This window comes from Manihot esculenta, chromosome 10 (genome assembly GCF_001659605.2).
Source record: "Manihot esculenta cultivar AM560-2 chromosome 10, M.esculenta_v8, whole genome shotgun sequence".
In the NCBI taxonomy this organism is placed as follows: Eukaryota; Viridiplantae; Streptophyta; class Magnoliopsida; order Malpighiales; family Euphorbiaceae; genus Manihot; species Manihot esculenta.
Window position 1 is genome coordinate 30,645,419 of NC_035170.2, and position 21,501 is coordinate 30,666,919.

At 32.3% G+C, this 21,501-nt stretch overlaps 2 protein-coding genes and 1 pseudogene across 2 annotated transcripts; 2 read left to right on the top strand and 1 right to left on the bottom strand.

Annotated features, from left to right (window-relative positions):
* The first annotated feature begins 1,362 nt into the window (after positions 1-1,362).
* LOC122721238 (phenylacetaldehyde reductase-like) lies at positions 1,363-4,273 on the top strand. Its single transcript, XM_043960547.1, has 6 exons — positions 1,363-1,690; positions 1,818-1,987; positions 2,067-2,258; positions 2,359-2,521; positions 3,605-3,791; positions 3,882-4,273. Exons 1-6 carry the CDS (start codon positions 1,573-1,575, stop codon positions 4,024-4,026), a joined length of 975 nt encoding a protein of 324 aa, XP_043816482.1. The 5' UTR covers positions 1,363-1,572; the 3' UTR covers positions 4,027-4,273.
* An 852-nt stretch (positions 4,274-5,125) lies between these two features.
* LOC110624939 lies at positions 5,126-13,789 on the top strand (annotated as a pseudogene).
* Positions 13,790-14,525: 736 nt separating this feature from the next.
* On the bottom strand, positions 14,526-21,435 carry LOC110624058 (notchless protein homolog). The gene is made up of 13 exons (XM_021769128.2): positions 21,125-21,435; positions 20,749-20,830; positions 20,500-20,589; positions 19,649-19,774; positions 19,124-19,251; positions 18,052-18,251; positions 17,049-17,112; positions 16,388-16,498; positions 16,150-16,287; positions 15,391-15,533; positions 15,257-15,311; positions 15,038-15,094; positions 14,526-14,940 (listed from the first exon to the last, which is right to left on the bottom strand). The coding sequence occupies exons 1-13, from the start codon at positions 21,260-21,262 to the stop codon at positions 14,857-14,859; spliced, it is 1,416 nt and encodes a 471-aa protein (XP_021624820.1). The 5' UTR covers positions 21,263-21,435; the 3' UTR covers positions 14,526-14,856.
* Positions 21,436-21,501: the final 66 nt, after the last annotated feature.

A 21,501-nucleotide genomic window follows, 5' to 3' on the forward strand; every position in this document is an offset into this window, starting at 1 on the left:
ATAATGGGATTTATCTATAAAAATTCATTAACTATAAACTCTTTTCGGCTTCTTTTTATTAATAACATTTAAATTTCTTTGATTTAATTTTGAGGTTTGACCACAATAATATTGATGGGATATGTAATATAAAATTATATAATATTCGAATATAATTATCAATAATGAAAAAAACAATTTGGCATTTTCATATTAAAAAACAAAATTTGAGAACAATTTCATACTGGGACTGAGCCAAGGAATTTAAGATCGATTTCTTATGAAAAAATCAAAGCCCATGAAGTTAAATCCAAAAATCATCGCGAAATCACTTTTGGCTTAGCTTTATCAAAATAGATAATAGATTCTTGTTAGCTGAAGATTCAACCTCCATAATCAAAGAACTGCGAATCTAGTCAAGCAGCAGCGGCAGTAGCAGCACTATCGTCCTTGGTAAATTGTGGGCTTTCTTTCCTTAATTCATTTTTAGTAGCTCTACAGTTTTTTTTTTGGTAATTCATGTTAATGTTGATTGAATTAAAACTAGAGTTAAAATATCCTTCTTTTGGACGCAAATGATTATAATAGCTACAAAATGTTAAGCTAGTTGCGTATGCAATCACAGTTGTTCTGAGAAACCAGTTATGTATACTCATTGTGGAGCAGAATCTGTTTGATTAAATTTATCTTTGAAAATGTAGAGAACGAGTGGAGAAAGAAAAGTGGTGAGCTTAACAGGAGTGTCGGTCACATAGCGTCCTGTCTGATCAAGTTCTTGCTTCAGCGAGGCTATGCGTTTAGTTAAAGCCACTGTTCATGACCCCAGTTAATATCTCTTCTTCTCTTTTGGTTTTTTTCACCTTTGTTTCTCTTTGACTCGGATATTTTGTGGTTTCTGAATAATCTTCAAAATTTAGGACATGGGTTTGGTTGCTTTTATTCTTGGCATAATTGATCAACCTTTGCCTTCTTTGGTAGATGAAAATATTTTGATGGGAAGTAGAGAGTTAGGACTGAATGATTAACCTCCTGCATTTATCCGTATATTGCTTTTGTTGTATTCTCTTTAGTTGTAATAATATATGGTACTTCACATTCTTCTGCAATTATTGTTTATTGGTTAATCTATTTTACATTCTGTGTAGCTTTGTTATGTTGTTTCAAAAATCTCGGCGCCAGGATTAAATTGCAATTTTGTGAAAAGTTGTCTTTAGATTAGGCCATTGAAAATTTGTTTCAATAAAGAAAGCACAAAGCTTTGACCAAATGGCTGGTACAAGTTAGAAAGGCAAAAACTCTAGTACTTTGTCCTTTTCTACAATTTTAAAACACAATTAGCATGTTTCATATTTTACAAAGAAAACATTTAAAGCAATGGGTCTTGACAAGCTCTTGGTGCTCCTGAAGTCAATGATCTTAGCTCATTTCTATGCAGAAACCAAACCAGAGCTCATTGCTGACCCAAAACTCAAGTTGGTTATTCCATTTAAAAGTCACACAGAGAGGCATCAAATGATGCTCAAAACTTCCTTCTGAAAGCAGAATCTGTCATAATCCATATTTTCTTTAAAAGAGAGAAAAAAAAAAAAGAATATGAGCAGAGAAGGAAAAGCGGTGTGTGTAACTGGTGGTTCAGGTTACATAGCTTCATGGCTGCTCAAGCTTTTGCTCCAGCGTGGTTATACAGTTAAAGCCACTGTTCGTGACCTAGGTGACCATCTCTTCCTTTTCTAAATTACAGAAAAATTTTAAACTCCTGTTAAGATTTGAACTCCTAATCTACTGATTTCTACAACCCTTGTTTCTCTTTGCTTTTTTTTTTTGGATATATGTCGTAGATGATCCTAAGAAGATAGAGCACTTGCGAGTTCTTGATGGGGCAAAAGAAAGACTTCACTTGTTCAAAGCAAATTTACTAGAAGAGGGAGCTTTTGATGCAGTAATTGATGGATGTGAAGGTGTATTTCATACAGCTTCTCCTGTTATTCGTTCAACAAATGACCCTCAGGTAAAATTTATGTGAATTCTAGTTGTTCTTTTATCCCTATTGTGTGTTATAACTTTCTAACAATATCTAGATTTTTCAGACAGAAATTCTTGAACCTGCAATAAAGGGAACACTAAACATACTCAAATCATGTGTAAAAGTTCCTTCTGTGAAGAGAGTGGTTTTAACATCTTCAATTCTAACAGTAATGCGCAAAGGACAACTTGTGGCCCCTGATGTGGTAGTTGATGAAACTTGGTTTGCTGATCCAGCTTTTTATCAGGAAAATAAGGTACTGCTCAGTCTGAAAATGATATTAACTCAAATTCTGATGAAGAACACTATCTGTTGACTTTTTCTTGTTGAGTTTATCTGCTTTTGGTTCTTTTCAGCATTGGTATGCTCTTTCAAAAACCTTAGCTGAAGATACTGCTTGGAAATTTGCAAAAGAAAATGGAATTGACTTGGTAACAACGCATCCAGGATGGGTGATTGGTCCTCTCTTGCAGCCAACTATTAATCTCACTGTGGAGATGGTTCTGAATCATATGAAAGGTACTCTTCAACCATTTGTAATTTGTCACTAATTCTGTTAGAGATAAATTTCCCACAATTAAACAGTGAAAAATATGTTAAAGCTTTATTGCATGTTGGACCTCCAGTTTGTGTCACAATTTGGCGATTCCAATTTAAAATCTAATTAGCAAAGGGGTTCAATGAAATCATAAAAAAAAATACTTAGACCAAATCCATATGGAGCTATAGTATAAAATGATGGCGGGCATATATTTACATTACCAGTCATATGAATCCGGTGTAGGTATGATAAATGACTATTTAGACTCCGTTTTAACCAATATCGTTTGGTTAAGACGAAATAACAAAAGGATAGACTAGAAAACTAAAAGTTTTATTGAAATTTCTCAAAAGTTGAAAAAGTGAGTTTCTAACAGTTAAGAGATGTTATTTATAATAGAAATAAAATCCTAATATGCAAAATTATAAAAATACTCAAAATATCTAAAAAAATAATTAAAATACAAAATTGACCCTTAAACGATAGAATTTCCATATTAAACTTTGTGACAGACCTGCGGCTCTCGTCACATTTTTTAAAATCATACGTCTCGAAATTCCCTTTTCAAAAGGCTATCGTGAGTCTTTATTGAACGTTGACAGTAAAAATTAGGTCCGATTCAAATCTGCCTTAAAGTCAGTTGCTCCATGTTAAGGTAAGTACTGTCCATCATAAAAATATATGAGCTGTCTGCTTTATGGCATGGCATTGGATAGTTTAATTGGTCAAAGCACAGTCGATGGCTAGACACAGAAGCTTCAGGTTCAAGCCCCATCAGTCATGATGGATGTAAATCCAATAATCTAATAAAAAACGAGCACCAATTCATCCAACCTTTTTCTGCAAAAGGGGTACAAGGGAGTTGATTTTGTTTTTGATAAATTCTATGTCTATTTCACTTGGACAACTATAGAAAGCTTGCTTTTCTACTTAAATTTAATCTGCCGGTAACCTTCCACAATGAAAGAAAAAAAAAATCTTGATTTGCTTTCAAATAACTGGTTTAACAACGTTAACTAATGAAAATCCTTATGATTTTCTTTCATTTTCTTTATGTGTAGGAATGGAAAGATTTCCAGATGACATTGACAAGTTTGTTGATGTTAGAGATGTTGCTAATGCACATATTCAAGCATTTGAAAAAGCTTCAGCTAGTGGCAGATACTGTTTGGTTGGAAAACATGGACATATATCTGAGATACTGAAGATCGTGCATGAACATTACCCTACATCATGCCTACCTGAAAGGTTTGTTTAATGTCATCAATAGCAATTTTTCTGACAAGATTGAAGATTTTGTCAAGGTTTCCTTTTTTTTTCTTTCTTCTTTCATAACAGATGTGAAGAAGGCAAGCCTTTTGTGCCGGAATATGAGATTTCCAAAGAGAAAGCTAAAGCTTTGGGCATTATCTTCACTCCTTTAGAGGTTACTGTGAAGGACACCATTGAAAGCTTGAAGGAGAAAGGATACCTTACTGTCTGAATAATGGATTCTCTTTTTTCTCCCTTTGTCACTCTCTTCCGGGGGAGTTTGCGCCTACTGAGACTAAATCTTTGGAGTAATGTGATATTTTCCACATTCGGAATGCGATAATGTTAAATTGCATGTCATGTGAATGTTGGAATTCTAGTAGGTTTACTTGCTTTTTGTGTTTTGGTTATAGAATGTTCTGTTTAGCCTCAAATGCTGTTGCAGTGGTGAAAGACTGCATTCCTTTTTTTTTTTTTCCTAATCTTTTCCCATTTTGAAATCTTAACATTTTTAATATTTAGGGTTCAATAATATTTTATAAATTTAAAAACTATATAATAATTAATATTATAATAGATTATATGAAGAATGGAGTTTATGTGGAATGATATATTATCAATCAAAATATACGTACCCTAAGCATAAATCGAGGGAGTTGTGCCCTGATCCCTTTAATAATTGGTTTTATTATTCAGTAAAATTCGTCTCGAATTTCAGCTATTTTAAGGAAAATTTCAGAGAAAACTAGCTACTAGACGATTCGATTAGTCTTTTTTCTCTATATCAAAGTAAAATAAATGATTTGCACGTTAATATTATTATAGATCTCCATCGAAATTTTCTCTAATTTTATTCTCGTTCAAACATAATTTACCATCACGATAAGTAATATCATATAAATAATGTGATATCACATTATCTATGAGTTAACGTAATATCACATAAATAACGTGATATCACATTATCTATGAGCTAACTTGACGCCCCGCATCATCATGAAATATAATAATATTAAATATAAATATTATTATAAAAAATAGATAATATTATTATGTTATTAAAATTTAAAATTATTAGTTATTTGTCATTTTTTAATATTAAATTATTTGTATTTTTATAATAAAAATATATATAAATTGTTGATCCGCAGATTTTATACGGGTCACAATCCCACAACGAGAAAATATACCAAAAAATTCAATAACAGAGAAATTATTTCTTCTAATAATTTATTTAAACGACATAAAAAAATAGAAAAAAATTTTTCTTTGTGTTATCCCTAATTTATGTTCGTTCCCCTGTACAATTATAAGACTCAAAAAAGGCTTAAGATTCCTTTATATCTGAAAATAAAAGTTGCTTATTTCTCTTAAATTATTGCAGAATTTCAGCGGTACTCCATTATAATAAATGTAAAGTAACTACAGCCTGGATGGAGCAGTGTAGCCCATCCCTCCATAGACCCACACACAGAGTCACACAGAGGATGAGCGGAGAAGGGAAGGTGGTGTGTGTTACGGGAGGCTCTGGTTACATAGCTTCATGGCTTGTTAATTTCTTGCTACAAAAGGGTTACACAGTTAACGCCACCGTTCGCGACCCAAGTCAGCTTCTCCCATCTTTCTTTGTTTTTCTTCTCTTTTTTAACATTAATTTGATTATGTAGTTATTATCAGGCATTGTTTAAGATCTTCTTCATATTCTTTTAATTAATTTTTGTTAAATTGTGTGTGTCGTGTGAATTCCAACCAGATCGGTAACTTCTTTTTTTTTCTTTTTTTTCTTTTTTTTTTAAGTTAGGAAATTTTTCAAACAGTTAGTGTTCGTTGTATACACAAGTATGATGAAATTCAATTAAAGTTGTTTGATCAACCTAATTCTTGCTAATTCTTTACCAAATTAGATTAAGTTTTATGAAGAATCTCTCCGTTCTGAAAAATCCCATTAATGTCAACCGTTCTATTCAAATATGTAGCAGGTGATTCAAAGAAAACAGATCACTTGCTTGCTCTTGATGGAGCTAAGGAAAGACTTAATTTGTTCAAAGCTGACTTACTGGAAGAAGGGTCTTTTGATTCTGCAATTGATGGGTGTGAAGGTGTTTTCCATGCAGCATCCCCTGTATTATATTCAGTTACTGATCCACAGGTTTCTTTCTCTTTCTCATACCTTCTGATTATGCTTAAAATTTGGAGATATTATCTGGTTTTTCCACTGTTCATAAGCAGTCTATTCACAAAATACTTCCACTTTGTTTTGCTGTTTTCAGGCAGAACTAGTTGATCCTGCAGTGAAAGGAACACTTAATGTACTTAAATCATGTATAAAATTTCAGTCTATCAAGCGAGTGGTTATTACATCTTCTATGGCAGCAGTTTTGTATGGCAGAAAATCTCTGACCCCTGATGTGGTGGTTGATGAGACTTGGCATTCGGATCTTGCAGTTTGTAAGGAAATGAAGGTGTTATTTTTGCTAATTTCTTAGTACTTTATTTACTTTGTTTTGGTTTATAAATCTTATATGCAATATTTTTAATACTCCATATCAACTAGTTTACTTCTTATTATATGCTGATGCCAGTTAATTTAGTTTCTTTTCAGCTTTGGTATATGGTTGCAAAAACTTTGGCAGAAGAGGTTGCTTGGAATTTTGCAGAAGAGAATGGAATTGACTTAGTTACAATACATCCAGCATACGTGATCGGCCCCCTCTTACAGCCAACTCTTAATTTCAGTGTGGAGATGATTCTTAATATTGTAAATGGTAATATTCAGCTACCATTTTTTTTAATAAAGCTACCATTTAGGATTATATAAGAATTATATATGATAGCCTTCCAAATGAAAAAGAATTGCTAGAAGAGGATATATATGTAGATATGTGATTATTTTACTTAACTAAACTTAGTTGAGTTTCATCACAATTTGGATTAGTTATATAGATTATATTCTCCTTTCTGCCTGTGTTTGAGAGTTTGCTTTAAATGACCATGAAATTTCAAATTTATCCCAACTAATCAAAGCAATTTGCTGCGCAATGTGATTATGCTTTAATTTCTGTGATGGAATATCTTAGTTTTATGGGTGCAGGAGCTGAAACATATCCGGATGCATATTACAGGTCAACTGATGTTAGAGATGTTGCAGAAGCACATATTCAAGCATTTGAGGTTCCATCAGCTTGTGGCAGATATTGTTTAGTTGCTAATGTGTTACACTTCTCTGAAGTTCTGAAGATTGTCCATGAACATTTCCCCTCCTTGCACCTTCCTGCAAAGTAAGTGATTGGCTTCTAAAATTCAAATGCCACTCATTTTAGGCTAGATCATTTTGGATACCATTTCTGGAGTTACATAGGCAATTCAGATGAGCAGTTAGAATCAGTTTTGAGAGAGAGTGTTGAGAAACATTCAGAAGATTAATTCCCCAAATTTTGAAGATGTCCTCTGACACACTTGAACAATTTAAAAGTATAATTTAAATGACACTCATTACGAGGTCATCTTATTTACACTTATAAATAGTTTAGGTGTCATGGAGCACGTTCAAAGTTCAAGGTGTCACAAGGTTTTTTTTATCAAGTTTAAAGGTATAAATATATATCGGCCAAAAATAAGACTTCGCGTAAACAACTTTCATTTATCAGCAATGTCCTAAATAACTTCACTATTTTCTGTTTTTCGAGCTTTCTTGTACTCTTAATTGCAATTTCTCTCATTGAAATCCCTGTGTTGTTCAAACATTGTAGATGTGATGATAAAAACCATCCATTCTTGCCACATTTCAAGGTATCCAAAGAGAAAGCCAAAACTTTGGGTATCAACTTCATTCCTCTGGAAGTTACTCTCAAGGACACTATTGAGAGCCTGAAGGAGAAGGACTTCCTCAGCATCTGACTTAGACTGTATGTAATAGTGACGGGAAGCAAAAATCACCAGCAAAATTCAGAACGAACAACGCTCTTTTCCACAAAAACCTTCAGGTTTCAGATACTTGTAGATATTATTTGAATTTCTCCAACTGTAATTGAAGATTGTATGTGAAAGGCATGCTCACTTAGCTCAACATCTTCCTGAACAGTAAATTAATGTCATCGCAGAAGATTGTGGTCATGACTTATATGTACAACTCATGCTTGGTTCCATGTATGTGGGATTTTTATTTCATTACTATGTGGATGATCACATTTATAGGAATTTTTTTTATGATTTTCTTGCAAGAAAATGTAAAAATGACAAGCTATATGCAGATAAATAAAATAAATTTCGCCTGCAATCTATCTTTCTGTTTGTCTTTTACTTTGACAGAAGTCCATGTTGTTGAAACATATGGATTGGAGTTATTTGAGTAGTTGAGACTCTGTTTGCTTTCCTGAAAATATATTTTCTTATTTTTTAGCGATTGGGTCAATTGAAAAAAATTATCAAAAAAAAATTGTTTTTTTTATCAAAAGAAGTTAATTTTTTAAGAATGTTTTTTACAATTAGGTTTTTTATGTATGAATTCCATATCACTTTTTATTTTTTAATATTTTAATCAATTAATAGAAAATAAGTTATTTTTTAAAAAATATTTTACATAAATTATTTCCAAAATATAGAGCCTAAGACACACTTTTTAATATTTATTTCATGCTTCTTAATAAATTGAAAGGGAAAATGACAGGAATAGGAAATTTAATTTGCAAGTTGAGATTTAACATTAAAATATAGATAGTTGAGTTAGGCATTTTAAGCGTTATTCGGTTTAAAATCGAAATGAATCGAATAAATCAAAAATTAAAATTTTAGTATTTATAAAAATTAAACTGAATCAATTTTAATCAAAAATTAAATTAAATCAAATCGATTTGATTCAGTTCGATTCAGTTTGATTTAATTGATTTGAATTTTTAATAATTTTTTTTATTTTTTACATTTTATTTTTAATATTTTAAAATTTAATTAAAATATTTTTAACTTTAATATCATCTAATCTCTTTATATTATTGAAAATAATATATTATTATTATTAATTTGTCCGATTTAATTTTTTATTTTTTTCTGATTAAAATCGAACTGAACTGAAATAATTTAAATTTTAAAATTAAAAATCAAATCGAACTGAAATAAATAAAAAACCGAATTAAATTTTTAAATTAATTCAATTTGATCAATTTTTTCGATTTAAATTGAATATTGACATTATCGATTCAATCAATCAAATAAACAAGAAGAAAAGCAAAAAAAAAAAAAAAAAAAAGTCATTTCGGCTACTGGAAACTCTTTTAATCTTATTTTATGTATTATAAAAATTCATTTTCAAGTTAAAAAACTTAAAAACACATTTTTCTCCTTTTCCTCCCCATCTATCCCATTTCATTTATTTTTTAATAGCCAAGCTAATTACAAACTCTTGTCAAAGCATGTAAATGAAAAGAAAGAGTTAAAAAGAAAATAGAGAACTGAATCTGGTTGCCTTTTTTATTATTTATTAATTATATTATTTTATAACTTATTGATTTTTTTTAATAAAAACTTAAATTTGATTAAGTTTCAAGAACTATCAATTCAGAAATACAATTAGAAGGCGAGAAAAATACCTCAATCAGGATCGAAATACCATGACTAACTCGAATAAGCGCATGAATTACAAAAGACTTTAATCAGACTCGAAACATCACGACTAACTCGAGTAAGCGCATTAATTACACAATTAGCAGACCTACAAACAAAATTAATAGAAATAAAAATAATATTTAAAAATTATTAGATAATCAACATGATATAATATTCTAATCAGATAAAATATTTAAATTACTTTTAATTATGGTGGTTTATAAAATCATAAAATTAAATTAATAATATAATAGTTGGGCAAGATACATTAAAATTAAAATTAATAATATTTATTGTGACATTTAAAAAATTTATGGATTATTAAAGTTTGGTTGATATAGAATATTTATTTTATTTATTTGCAATATTTAATTTCATAAATAATTAGTAGGAAAGGAAGAGTATACAATTTTAATATTATTAGAAAGATAAAATTTTATATTTAATAATTAAAAATAATAAAAAGGAATGTAATGTGATATGTTTTGTGTAAGTTTCTAACATTTATTGAATTTTAATTGAAAAATGAAATGAAGAGAGATGTAAAGTGAGAAATAATATTAAAAAAATTAGAGTTAAATGATAAAATTAAAAATAAAAAAATTATTATGTTAACCATATAGAAAAACTTTTTAATTAATTGTTTAAAAATATAAATTAATTAATCCATTTAATTTAAATTAAAAGTATTTTAAATTTTATTTTTAATATTTAAAGACTAAAAATAATAAAATAATTAATTAGTAAATTTTTTTTTAAAAAATTTAATATATTTTTTAAAATCATACGACTAATAAATAAAGGTAAGCATTCGATTGGTTCAGTTTAAAATTAAACCGAATTAAATAAATTAAAAATTAAAATTTTAATATTTATAAAAATCAAATCGAATCGATTTTGATCTGAAATTGAATCAAATCAATTCGATTTCATTCGATTCAATTCAATTTGATTGATTTGAATTTTTAATAAATTTTTTAATTTTTATATTTTATTTTTATTTTAAAATTTAATTGAAATATTTTAATTTTAATAATATAATTTTTATATTATTAAAAATAATATATTATTATTATTAATCGATTAATTTTTTTATTTTTATGATAAAATAAAAAAAATTAAATTAATTAAAATTTTTTTAAAATAAAAATTAAATCAAATCAAATTAAATTTAAAATTAAATTAAAATTTTAAATTAATTTAATTCCACCCATTTGTTTTTAATATTGCTGACGTTGCTAATCAGCGAGACCATGGGACCATGCAATAATTTTCCCTTAAAAATACTCGTTAAGGTGAGGCGTCCCTTTCAATTTTCATTGTCTATAAAGAAACTTACAGAGAAGAAATAGCAAGTACTCGTTTCTCTTGCTTTCTTTACCAGACAGTATGAATGGAGAAGGGAAGGTGGTGTGTGTAACAGGAGGCTCAGGCTACATAGCTTCATGGTTGGTTAAGATATTACTCCAAAGAGGTTATGTCGTCAAAACCACTGTTCGAGACCCAGGTCACAACTTCTTCTTTTCTTCTTCTTCTTCTTCTTCTATGAGAAAAAACCCAATTTGACCATATTTCAGGCAAGGTTTTTGCACAGGAATCTATGGGTCTAGGAAACCTCAGGACTGAGAATTTGATCCAAACACTTGAGAAATGTAACTAATGCTCAACTTTTCACGCTAATTTAATCAATGATTTAAATGTGACACAGGTGATCCCAAAAAAACAGATCACTTGCTAGCACTTGATGGAGCTAAGGAAAGGCTTCATTTGTTTAAAGCAAATTTACTAGAAGAAGGGTCTTTTGATGCTGCAGTTGATGGATGTGAAGGAGTTTTCCATACAGCATCCCCTGTATTATTTGCAGCAACTGATCCACAGGTTCCCTCTCTTCTACCTTCCAAATCCCCTCCATCTGCTTGATATGTTAGCCGATGAAATTTGATTCTGTGCTTCTTTTTCTTTCTTCTTTTCTTTTTTTCCCAGAAAATTTACTATTTAGTCCAACGGGAGAAACTAACCAGTTTTTCCAAATCATAGAACTAAAATATTTAAGGATCAAAATTAATGAATATAGAAACACTTTTGATAAATTTTGCAAAATTCAGAGTCCAATTAATAAATTTTTACGTAATATAAGGATTAGATAGTAATTTTTCTTATTTTTTCATTTCAGCTCTCTTTTGTTAGCAGTATCAACATTTTCTTCATTGAATTACATGAACTGCAAGAAATATTCCCATTTTATTTTTCTGGGTTTCAGGCAGAACTAATTGATCCAGCAGTGAAAGGAACACTTAATGTTCTTAAAGCATGCACAAAAGTCAAGTCTGTTAAGAGAGTGATTATTACTTCTTCTATGGCAACAATTCCATATAATGGAAAACCTCTGCATCTTGATGTGGTGGTTGATGAGACTTGGTTTTCAGATCCAGCAGTTTGTAAGGAATTGAAGGTTTGATTGAATGCTAATTTCTTATTATTTCTTCTATGTGACCAAATGCAATTATATATGGGCCCAGCCAACAGCCACGGGCCGGTTCCAATCCAATCTTGGGTTAAAACTGCTGGTCTAGAGGAATTTCAGTTCGAAAATGGTTACAGTTCAAAACAGGTCTGATTTGGTTCTACCGGTTCCTACTTTAACAGAAGAACAGATCCTAGAGATCTAGGGTTATTACCCAACTTACTCCTGTATCTGGTTAAATTTTGACTCTGGTTCAAATTTTTTAAAACTACAATAGTATTTATTTATGTATAGTAAAAAAATAAAAAGAAAGAAATCAACTAATATAACTTTTTTCTAAAGAATGGAATAACAAAAATTCTAAATCAAGCCGGTTCCGAACCAAAATGTGGTCACGCCTAACCATATCACATACGAAGGAAGCATATATATTGTTCTATTTTAAAGAAACAAAATAACAATGTACAGAAAATAATATATATCAAATCTGTTAATTGTACAAATTCCTATGATTACGTAATTAATTAGGCAATTGATTCCAACATGAACCATACTGTGGTCAGACCTAACTATATCACATATGATGGAGCATATCTATTGTTCTTCTTTTTCTTGTATGCTGATGCAATTAAATTAGTTTCTTTCCAGTTATGGTACGTGCTTTCAAAAACATTAGCAGAGGAGGCTGCTTGGAAATTTGCAAAGGAGAACTCAATTGACTTGGTTACAATAAATCCAGGATTTGTGAGTGGTCCTCCCTTACAGCCAACTCTTAATGGGACTGTAGAGATGATTCTCAATCTTGTAAATGGTATTTTTTTTTTCTTCCTGCACCATTTAGGATTATTGTTTGATGCTTGCTCCATATAAACTTCTGTGGACATGATTATCTGGGAAATGAAATCGATCTCAACCTGAATCTATATATCTCATGTCGCCTATATGAATCTTTTTTCTTTTTTTTTTTTGTCATTCTGCTTGGTTTGAGTAGGAAATTTTGTTGTGCTACATTGAAGCAGTCTGTCTTGCATCAAGATGATTCTGTATGGTTTCTTCTGATAAAATCTGGCAATCTTTTGAGTTGCAGGAGCACAAACGTACCCTGATGCAAATTATAGATCAGTTGATGTTCGGGATGTTGCCTATGCACATATTCGAGCATTTGAGATTCCTTCTGCTAATGGAAGATATTGCCTAGTTACAAATGCTCTCCACTATTCTGAGGTTTTAAAGATTATTCATCAACAATACCCCACCTTGCCCCTTCCTGCAAAGTGAGTTTTTGCTACAGTTTGTATGATATTTCAATCATATGCTATATATCCATGCTGATTTTTTTTTTTAAATCCTATTTCTGGATAACCATGCCATAATCATAGTAATAGTAATTGCCTTCAGACAACTAGTTTAGATCAATTGCAAGAGAAAATAAGCTTTTTTTTTGTTTGCCAAGTGTAAACAAACTTTGCATATTTCCTCAATTTCCGACAATTTTTTATGCATATAATTAATTGAACCTATCAAGAAACTACTAAATCTAAAAGTTTAAGCTTTTATGATGGGATTTAAAGAATTTGATAACTATTAGTTTGTGTCGTTCAATTATTGCAGATGTGTTACTCATAGCCTCAACAACTTGCCCGTACAGAAGTACATGGTATCAATGGAGAAGGCAAAAACTTTGGGAATCAGCTTCATTCCTTTGGAAGTGACTCTTAGAGACACCATTGAAAGCTTGAAGGAGAAGGGCTTTCTAAGCATCTGATTCAGATTGTATCCGCTACTGAAGTAATGGAAAACAAGTGCGTAAAATGAAAGAGGGATTATGCATTTCTGCACATCTAGACAGCAGAAAGAGAGAATTTCAGAATTTGGCAGCAAATAAAAGATGAACTCCTGTCCATTTTCTGTTTAATCACTTTCACATTATTCATCGACCTGGCTCACAGCTAAAACATGATTCTTCCCATGCCCAAGTATTCCCCAAGTTATCTGTTGACCATTAAGATCGAAAAAAATATAAAAAAATATCATGTAATTTTATTGACTTTCCACTTTAAAATCTGTAGTTTAAAATCTGTAGTTTATTCAGAATTTGTGGTAGAATAGTACATCATAATATCATGTCATTAGCAAACAGTGGTAATTTTTATATCTCATGTTATCGTTAAATTTATATCACAAAATACTATTTTGATACAAAATTAAATCACAGATCTTGAAATAAATTATAAATCCTAAAGTGAAAAACCAATTAACTGCAGTACATTATTTTCCCCTTGAGAATTTACATGGATTGGCACAGATAACCAGTTACTTCAGATTAAAGAGGTTCAAGTCCAACTGATGGATCAAAATCTCTCACCTCTTGGTACGCTGTGAAAAGAGATACCTCAGCTAAGATTTTAGGAATACGTGTTGAACTTAGATTTGAGTTGCAGCATTACTGCTGGTAGCCAAAATAACAAAAGGCTGAAGCTTTACAGGGAGAAATAAGACGAATCTTCACTTTTACATGAAAAGTTTGAAAAAAGAAAATAATAGGACCTTTAGATATCAGATTTAGCATCACAAGGAATGTCATTGACAGTGGACATCTCTAGTGAATCTCTTTATAGAATAATGGATGCTAATAAGAAGGAAAAAAATCCTTGCAAATCAAACAAGAATGAAAAATGAACGAGTCATGAACCATTTCATTCATTTCCCCATTCAAGACAAAATATATCCAGGTTATAGAGATAATAGATAAGTGGGATAATCCTAAATTGCAATCCACAAACACCATAAGCAATGGTAGCAAAATTGCAGTGCTCACATGAAAATAGACGTGTTTCGTCCACTGACCAAGTGACCATTCCTCAAGCCAATTCTTGCAGTATCATGCTGTTATGCCTACCGCTTAGTGTGTAGACATCATCACATCATTTTGCTGTCCAGGGCAACTGCCAACTCTTATGCCGCTTGATATTTCTACAATGTGCTACTCTGCTAGCTCATCTAGCCCATCCATAACTTCAATACCCTGTCTTTACCTCCAGAAGCTACCTTCTCACCATCGGGACTCCAATCAACAGCATATACCTTACCACAATAAAACAAATCAGAACTCAAAAGATCATTTACAATTACATAAACAGCACAAAGGTGAAATAGCCCTTTGGACTTGCAGAGAACGGACCTCATCAGCATGGCCTGGAAGGTCTTGTTTTAACTTCTGTGTCCTTATATCCCAAACCTGGAAAATGAAATAAATTTTGACGCTAAAAAAATACTGAATACCATCAACAATGAGCACTAAGGTTGCAAATATTCTAAAATGGAATACCATGTATAATCGAAGGATCCTTTTGGAATGCTAAACAACTCAATGAAAGGGCTAAAAGGAAGTGCATGATACCTTCAGCGTGGAATCTTTGCTCCCGCTTAAAAGAAGCCTACTGTCAGCTGACCAGCTGTGGAACATCATACAACATATAGATGAACACTATCAAGTAGATGTACCAGAAACAAAACTATTGAAACAACTCAAACCTGATTTGATAAACAGGCCCAACATGTCCCCGAAAAGCAGCAACAAATTTTCCTGTAACACCATTCCATAACTTGACTGACCTATCAAATGAGGCACTAGCCACCCATTGCCCATCAGGTGAGAAGTAAACATGATTTACAAGCTGTAGAAAGTAGAAACAAACAAGTAGTTCAACACTTTTAACTCAAAAGTAAAACATTAAACAGAGATAAATGTTAAATATGAAGGCTGCACTCCATTGAAGATAATAAATTCAGAGAATATCTATATTAAGACTCCTGTAACAGTTATGATATGTATATTATCACCAATATTTGCATTTCCAACAAGATTCCATAAGCAAGCAAGTCATAACACATCATCTAGGTGATGTGTGTAGAGAAGTCAAAGGTTGAAACAATAATTTAGAAACTGCACGATAGTTATATGGGGATCGTTGCATTCAAACTATGCTTACTGCAGTGGCACAGATATCAATCAAAAAGATAAACGTGAGTTCTAGACATTTATAACCATGTGGGCCTCTTTAGGAAAAGAAAGAGAGTTGAAAACAAAAGAGTCAGAGAGAGAGAGATGGAACTGTGGAAAGACAAGCACCATGTAATGGATTAAAGTACTAAAAAGAGGACTATGATACAATTGAAATTGATGGACTGGAACCACCAAGAAAGTTTTGGATTCTTTGCATTGCACTCCCAACAAAGCACCATCAACAACTGTAATTGTAAACTGAACAAATACAATCATATACCACATACCTGTTGATGACCCGTCATACGAGTTTTGGGGTGTTTGCTAACAGCAGGTTCCCAGAGAAACATAGTAAAATCATCAGAACCTGAAACTAATCTCTCAGGGCCACTGCCTTTCATTTTGTTGTACCTTTCAAGAGCAACCTACAAAATTTTGTTGCACCATGCACTACACTTACTTCCGTATAGAAAGAAACAAAGAACAGTTTAGTCCAGTAGGAAGTAGAGCAAATAAATCAAATACCTTTTTCATTTCCTCTGGCGAAGCATATGTTTTTCCAGTATGATCAAAAGCTCCAGTGCGAAGAACATATTCAGTGCTCAAAGCAAGGGAGTTAACCCAATGTCCATGACCCTAGAACAAGTATCATAAATAAAAGGAGAAGTCATAAAGAAAGCTAAAACTAGAAGGAGAAGATACATTGTATTAACAACTCTATAATCTGAAAGAATCACAAAATACAATAAACTGACAGCACTAACTGCATAGGTGAGTGATCAGCAACAGTTTTTAATTAAAGTTACTATTTGGAGAAACATAACATATCTTTTTTAGAAAGAAACAAAAATTGAACAGCTCAAACCAGCACGTCCATTACTGCACTAACATTACAATCAAACTTGACATTTGGTAGACATTTGACAATCACAAAGCGGGGAGATGTAGAAGAATCAAATATACACCTTGAGGAAGCCACAGGAGGAAGAAGAGGGGAAGACCAAGAAAAAACAAGACTGGACCTTGGAGGTTTACTGATGGAATTAAATTATACGACTTCTCGGACATGAATGAAATGCAAGCAACATGATAATGATATCAACACACATTTAGTAGAACCTCTGTGCAGTCAGGCAATGAGAGAACTGAAGATGAGAAACTGACACCAGTTGGGATATACAACTACCTTCAATTCACGAATTAATTTCCCCTGTGAAGTCTCCCACACTTTGATTGTACAATCTTGGGAGCTGCAAAAGTAGAGAAGAAGACGTGACCAATAAATATGGCTAAAGCATGGTGGAGCCATGATAGTACTCAACTATCTTGAGAACAAATTTTATAGTTCAACGACATAAATTAACGCCAAAAAAATCAAAAGGGCAACCCGTCCAGGCCAACTCAAAGATAATGCTCCAGAAAAATCTTGCACTCTCTTATTTATGGAAGGGAAAGATCAAAATACAAACTACTATCAATGACTGAATTCAGTTCACTAACTTGTATGATAAGCTCCCACAAATTACTGAACCATAAAATGCTATTAACATACTACACAGAAGTTCAATAGCTTTTAGATTTTCAGTCTCTCTAGATCCTTTTCCAAGTCAGCTTTTCCAATATCACCAATCCCCTCATTCCCTAGGCCCATCAACCTAGAGAAGATAAAACTAAGTAGTAAAAGGATAAATAAATCCACCATTTTACAACTGCTAAACCAAGTTGTTAAATTTTAAGGTTGGGCCCAAACAAGACAAGGCTCTAGCTTTTGGTTGGGTTGAAAGAAGCCAGCAAAGGAAATAGAGAAAGGTTTAGAAGCCTCCCCATTCAGGAGAGATACATAAGTTAGAAAAGATGTGGACAGAGAGAAAAAAACTGTGTAGATATTAAGGCTTTGTTCAGCATGTAGAAACAAAGTATGGAAGTAATTTATGCTCATAAAATCAAATTATGTACAAATGCAACATAAAGATACCATGAAATTAACACTATATATATCTTAATTCAGTATAATCAGATTTTAAGTAAATCAGGGAGTTCTTGGATAAAGATTGGCCTAAAAGCTAATTCATGATTTTTAGATTTCCTACAAAGGAATAAGAAAATGGTGATTCGCCTCCAAAAGGAATGTAATGGTGGCTATGTAATTATGGTTCGATATAACACTGCCAACAAAAGAAAAAAAATACCCTGTATAAATTACTCCATCTCCACCCCATTTCACACAGGTTATTGCAAGTGTATGACCAGTGAGACAAATAACACATTTCCTTAATGAAACATCCCATATGCGTGCATCACCGTCTTTGCTAGAACTAACAAATCGGCGGCATGGAGCATTCAAGTGGACTGGTTCCCAAGAGATGCCAGTAATCCATTTTTTGTGGCCCTAAGAGAAGGAAAATTCCAAATATTAGTATCTACATTTACTTCGAACAGCACAACAATTAAAAGACAAAATATGTGACATTGTGAAAATTGTTAATTTCAAAAGGAATACCAATTTGATAGGAACAAGAAATTGAAGCAACATTGTAGGGTCACAATTAGATCTTGTTAAGAAATTCAGTTGAAATAGAGGGATTACCATTTATAATGCACAAAACAAAATATTTTAGCATTTGCATCGATCATCACATTGCCAAGAAAAGGTCTAAGACGTAAGATATTCACCAGATAAAGAGCTATATGGATGAAACTTATCTTCTGATCAACTTTAAAAAGGAGACTTACAAGTTACTACTAATCACAACGAGACTATAGAGAATAACTATTTGTTTTTCATAACAAATGTCCTTGTAATTATTTGATAATAGAAAAGCGTTAAGGATTCTCCACCAAGTTTTCAACAGAAAAATTGCATTCAAGAGAGAGTTAATCACAATAAACATTCAAAAAAGGAGAATACATAGTTTCCATACAGAAGACTTCTGGGAGTCAGATCTATGAAATCTCCTATTGCATTGAAAGGATGCTATCTCCAATGTGAACCAGTGATCTCTAGGTCGCAGTGGAGCAACCTTTATTGAACCAAGATTCATCTTTTCACAACCTCGTTGTTGTATAATGATAGGAAGATATGCTTAAATATAAGAAAACATGGCCTTGTGCCTGGACAAACCCATGAGAACCATCCAAGTAGCAGTCCACTTATGGAATTCTCAATCCCTAAGGTGGGGTAACTTGCTTTATGAATAAATAAATAGAAAAACAGAACAGCATTGATATGAAGCATCAGCCATTTAATCATAGAGACTCTACCATGAGTGGATTGCCTGATGGCTTTCCTGTCTGAGGATCCCAACACTGAAGTTCTCCAGCCTTGCTCCCACTCACTAGATGCTTACCATCTGGTGACCATGCAATACAAAGAACCCAATTCTTGTGTCCTGGATCAAAGAGTTATCAAAGGCTGATTCAATAAATAGGATGATCAATGATTAATAGGGTCACCATCTAAAGTTAATTTAGATGCTAACCCTAACATGAGAAACAACAGTTACCACTACATGGAAAGCGTATGCACACAAACACCCACAAAAATTAAAGGGCATTCCCTTTGCCAAGTATGCACATTGAAAAATCAGCACATGCATCCAAACAAATCATTATGGATAGGATATTGTCTTAAATTATTAAGATTATCAAAAATCGTATCCAGGCTGCTTAAATAGTTCAAAAGATCCAAATGCTTTCATTGAACTATGTCTTTTCTGTATGTGTGTGAATGTTTTCATGCAGCAACCTTTTACTAGGCAAGTAAAACAACATATTCTAGATACAAACCTGTACATGTAAACATTGGTGTTTGGGTATTAAGATCCCATAGGCGAACAGTGGTATCCCCAGAGCCACTAGCCAAATGTCGCCCATCAGGACTAAAAGCAACTGAAAGTACAGCTTCTGTATGACCTGCAGTCACATAACACCACACAAAAAAAAGTGAATAATATCAAAACGAAGGCTGATAAATCAAATCACACAAACTAAATATGAACTCACGCATGTTACTCATTTACAAATAGGAAGAAGCATTCTTTGAACACCAAAGCCACAAATAGGGATTTATCATCAATCAATAAAAGTTAGGATCAAGCTTACCTAATATTTCCTTCGCCAAGCATTTAATACATCATAAAGATAATAACTTTCGTTCTCTAGACATGAGATAAAAGATAAAACGAAGGTCCACATTAACATGCATATGCTTGCACAAATTAAGAATTTAATAATAAATTGACAGAAATCCATAATATCTATTGGTTTCTTAGCTTTGATTTTAATAGCATATCAATTGTGGAGCTTCCTTTATGGTGAATGGCCAGCACTTGCATTCCTAACTAAACCCTAATCACTAACTCCTAGCCCCAAAATAATTGAGCTACCTTTTGAACATTTTATAGAAATTTGCAATTACAATACAATCAGATACTCAGAAGGAAAATTTTTAAAATTCAAAGGAGTTTCCTCAATCAAAAGGAACAGTTCAGTGACCTTGACTGACAAGGTGCCATGGGTCAGTTTTAAGTAAAGAAAAATTATCAAACTTGGCTACATAGTTATGATGGCATAAACAAAGGCTTCTGTACAACAATTCTCATGTAAATGTAAGTGCAAGAAGAAAACCAATATCATACCAGCAATAGTTGCCGAACAACGATTAACTGGACGAATTCGGAAAACAGCTTGCGGTTGATAAACAATGGGAAGTACCTTCTCCACAGAAACTGAACAAGTTTTTTGAACCCATAAATCAACAATATGGAAAACTTTCCCTAAGCCTCCTTTATTTTACGAGAGAGAGAGAGAGAGAGAGCGAGAGAGAGAGAGAGAGAGAGAGATCATATTGTGCATACTGGAATATTACCCTTTTCCCTTCTACTAACCTTTATTTTTCTGCAAGTAAGTTTCAAGTGGAACAAGAAGCTCCTGATCTGATATGTAGAAAGCATATGGCAATTTCTCATCCTAAAACAAAAAGAGTTGCAGAGTTTAGCACTGTCTTTGGCTTTCTTCTCATCCCTTTTAACAGTAATGCATTGTTTAGTTATGCAAGCGCAGAGCAACATTCTTTTAAGTATTTCAAATACCATCAAGAGTTTAGCTTTACTTTCCCAGTAACAGACCTATTTGTTATTCTTTCCACTGTTAACAGATGTTCAACAACCACTGGTTATATTCCTTCTCTTACCAATTTTCTCAGCAACCAAAAGGATCCAGTATCACAATGACACATATAACAACAGGAATTTATAAACTTACATTGTTGAGAAGCTTATTGACTATCTGTTGAAGCTGTTGTGGACCCGCGTTTTGAGGAAGATACAAGGGAGCTCCAAGAGCCGTCCCTTCCCGGTCTGTGAATTGGCACATCACGTTATTTACAGTTTCCACCTCCATTTTTTAATTCCTGTAAAATTGAGGGCTTTACGTGTATCTATATGTATTGTACAAATGGGAGTTTCAATTTTTGGTATTGAAGGAGGCTTTTTGGCTCTGATATTTGCAGAAAGAGGAAGAACTAGGGTTTTTCGAGGGTTTATAAAGTTTGTGTTTTTAAGGACAGATTTCATATTTTCATAAAATTTGGGTTCATTCTATAATTTCTCGTTTTTAAGGGGTTTGTAGTTGAGTGCTTA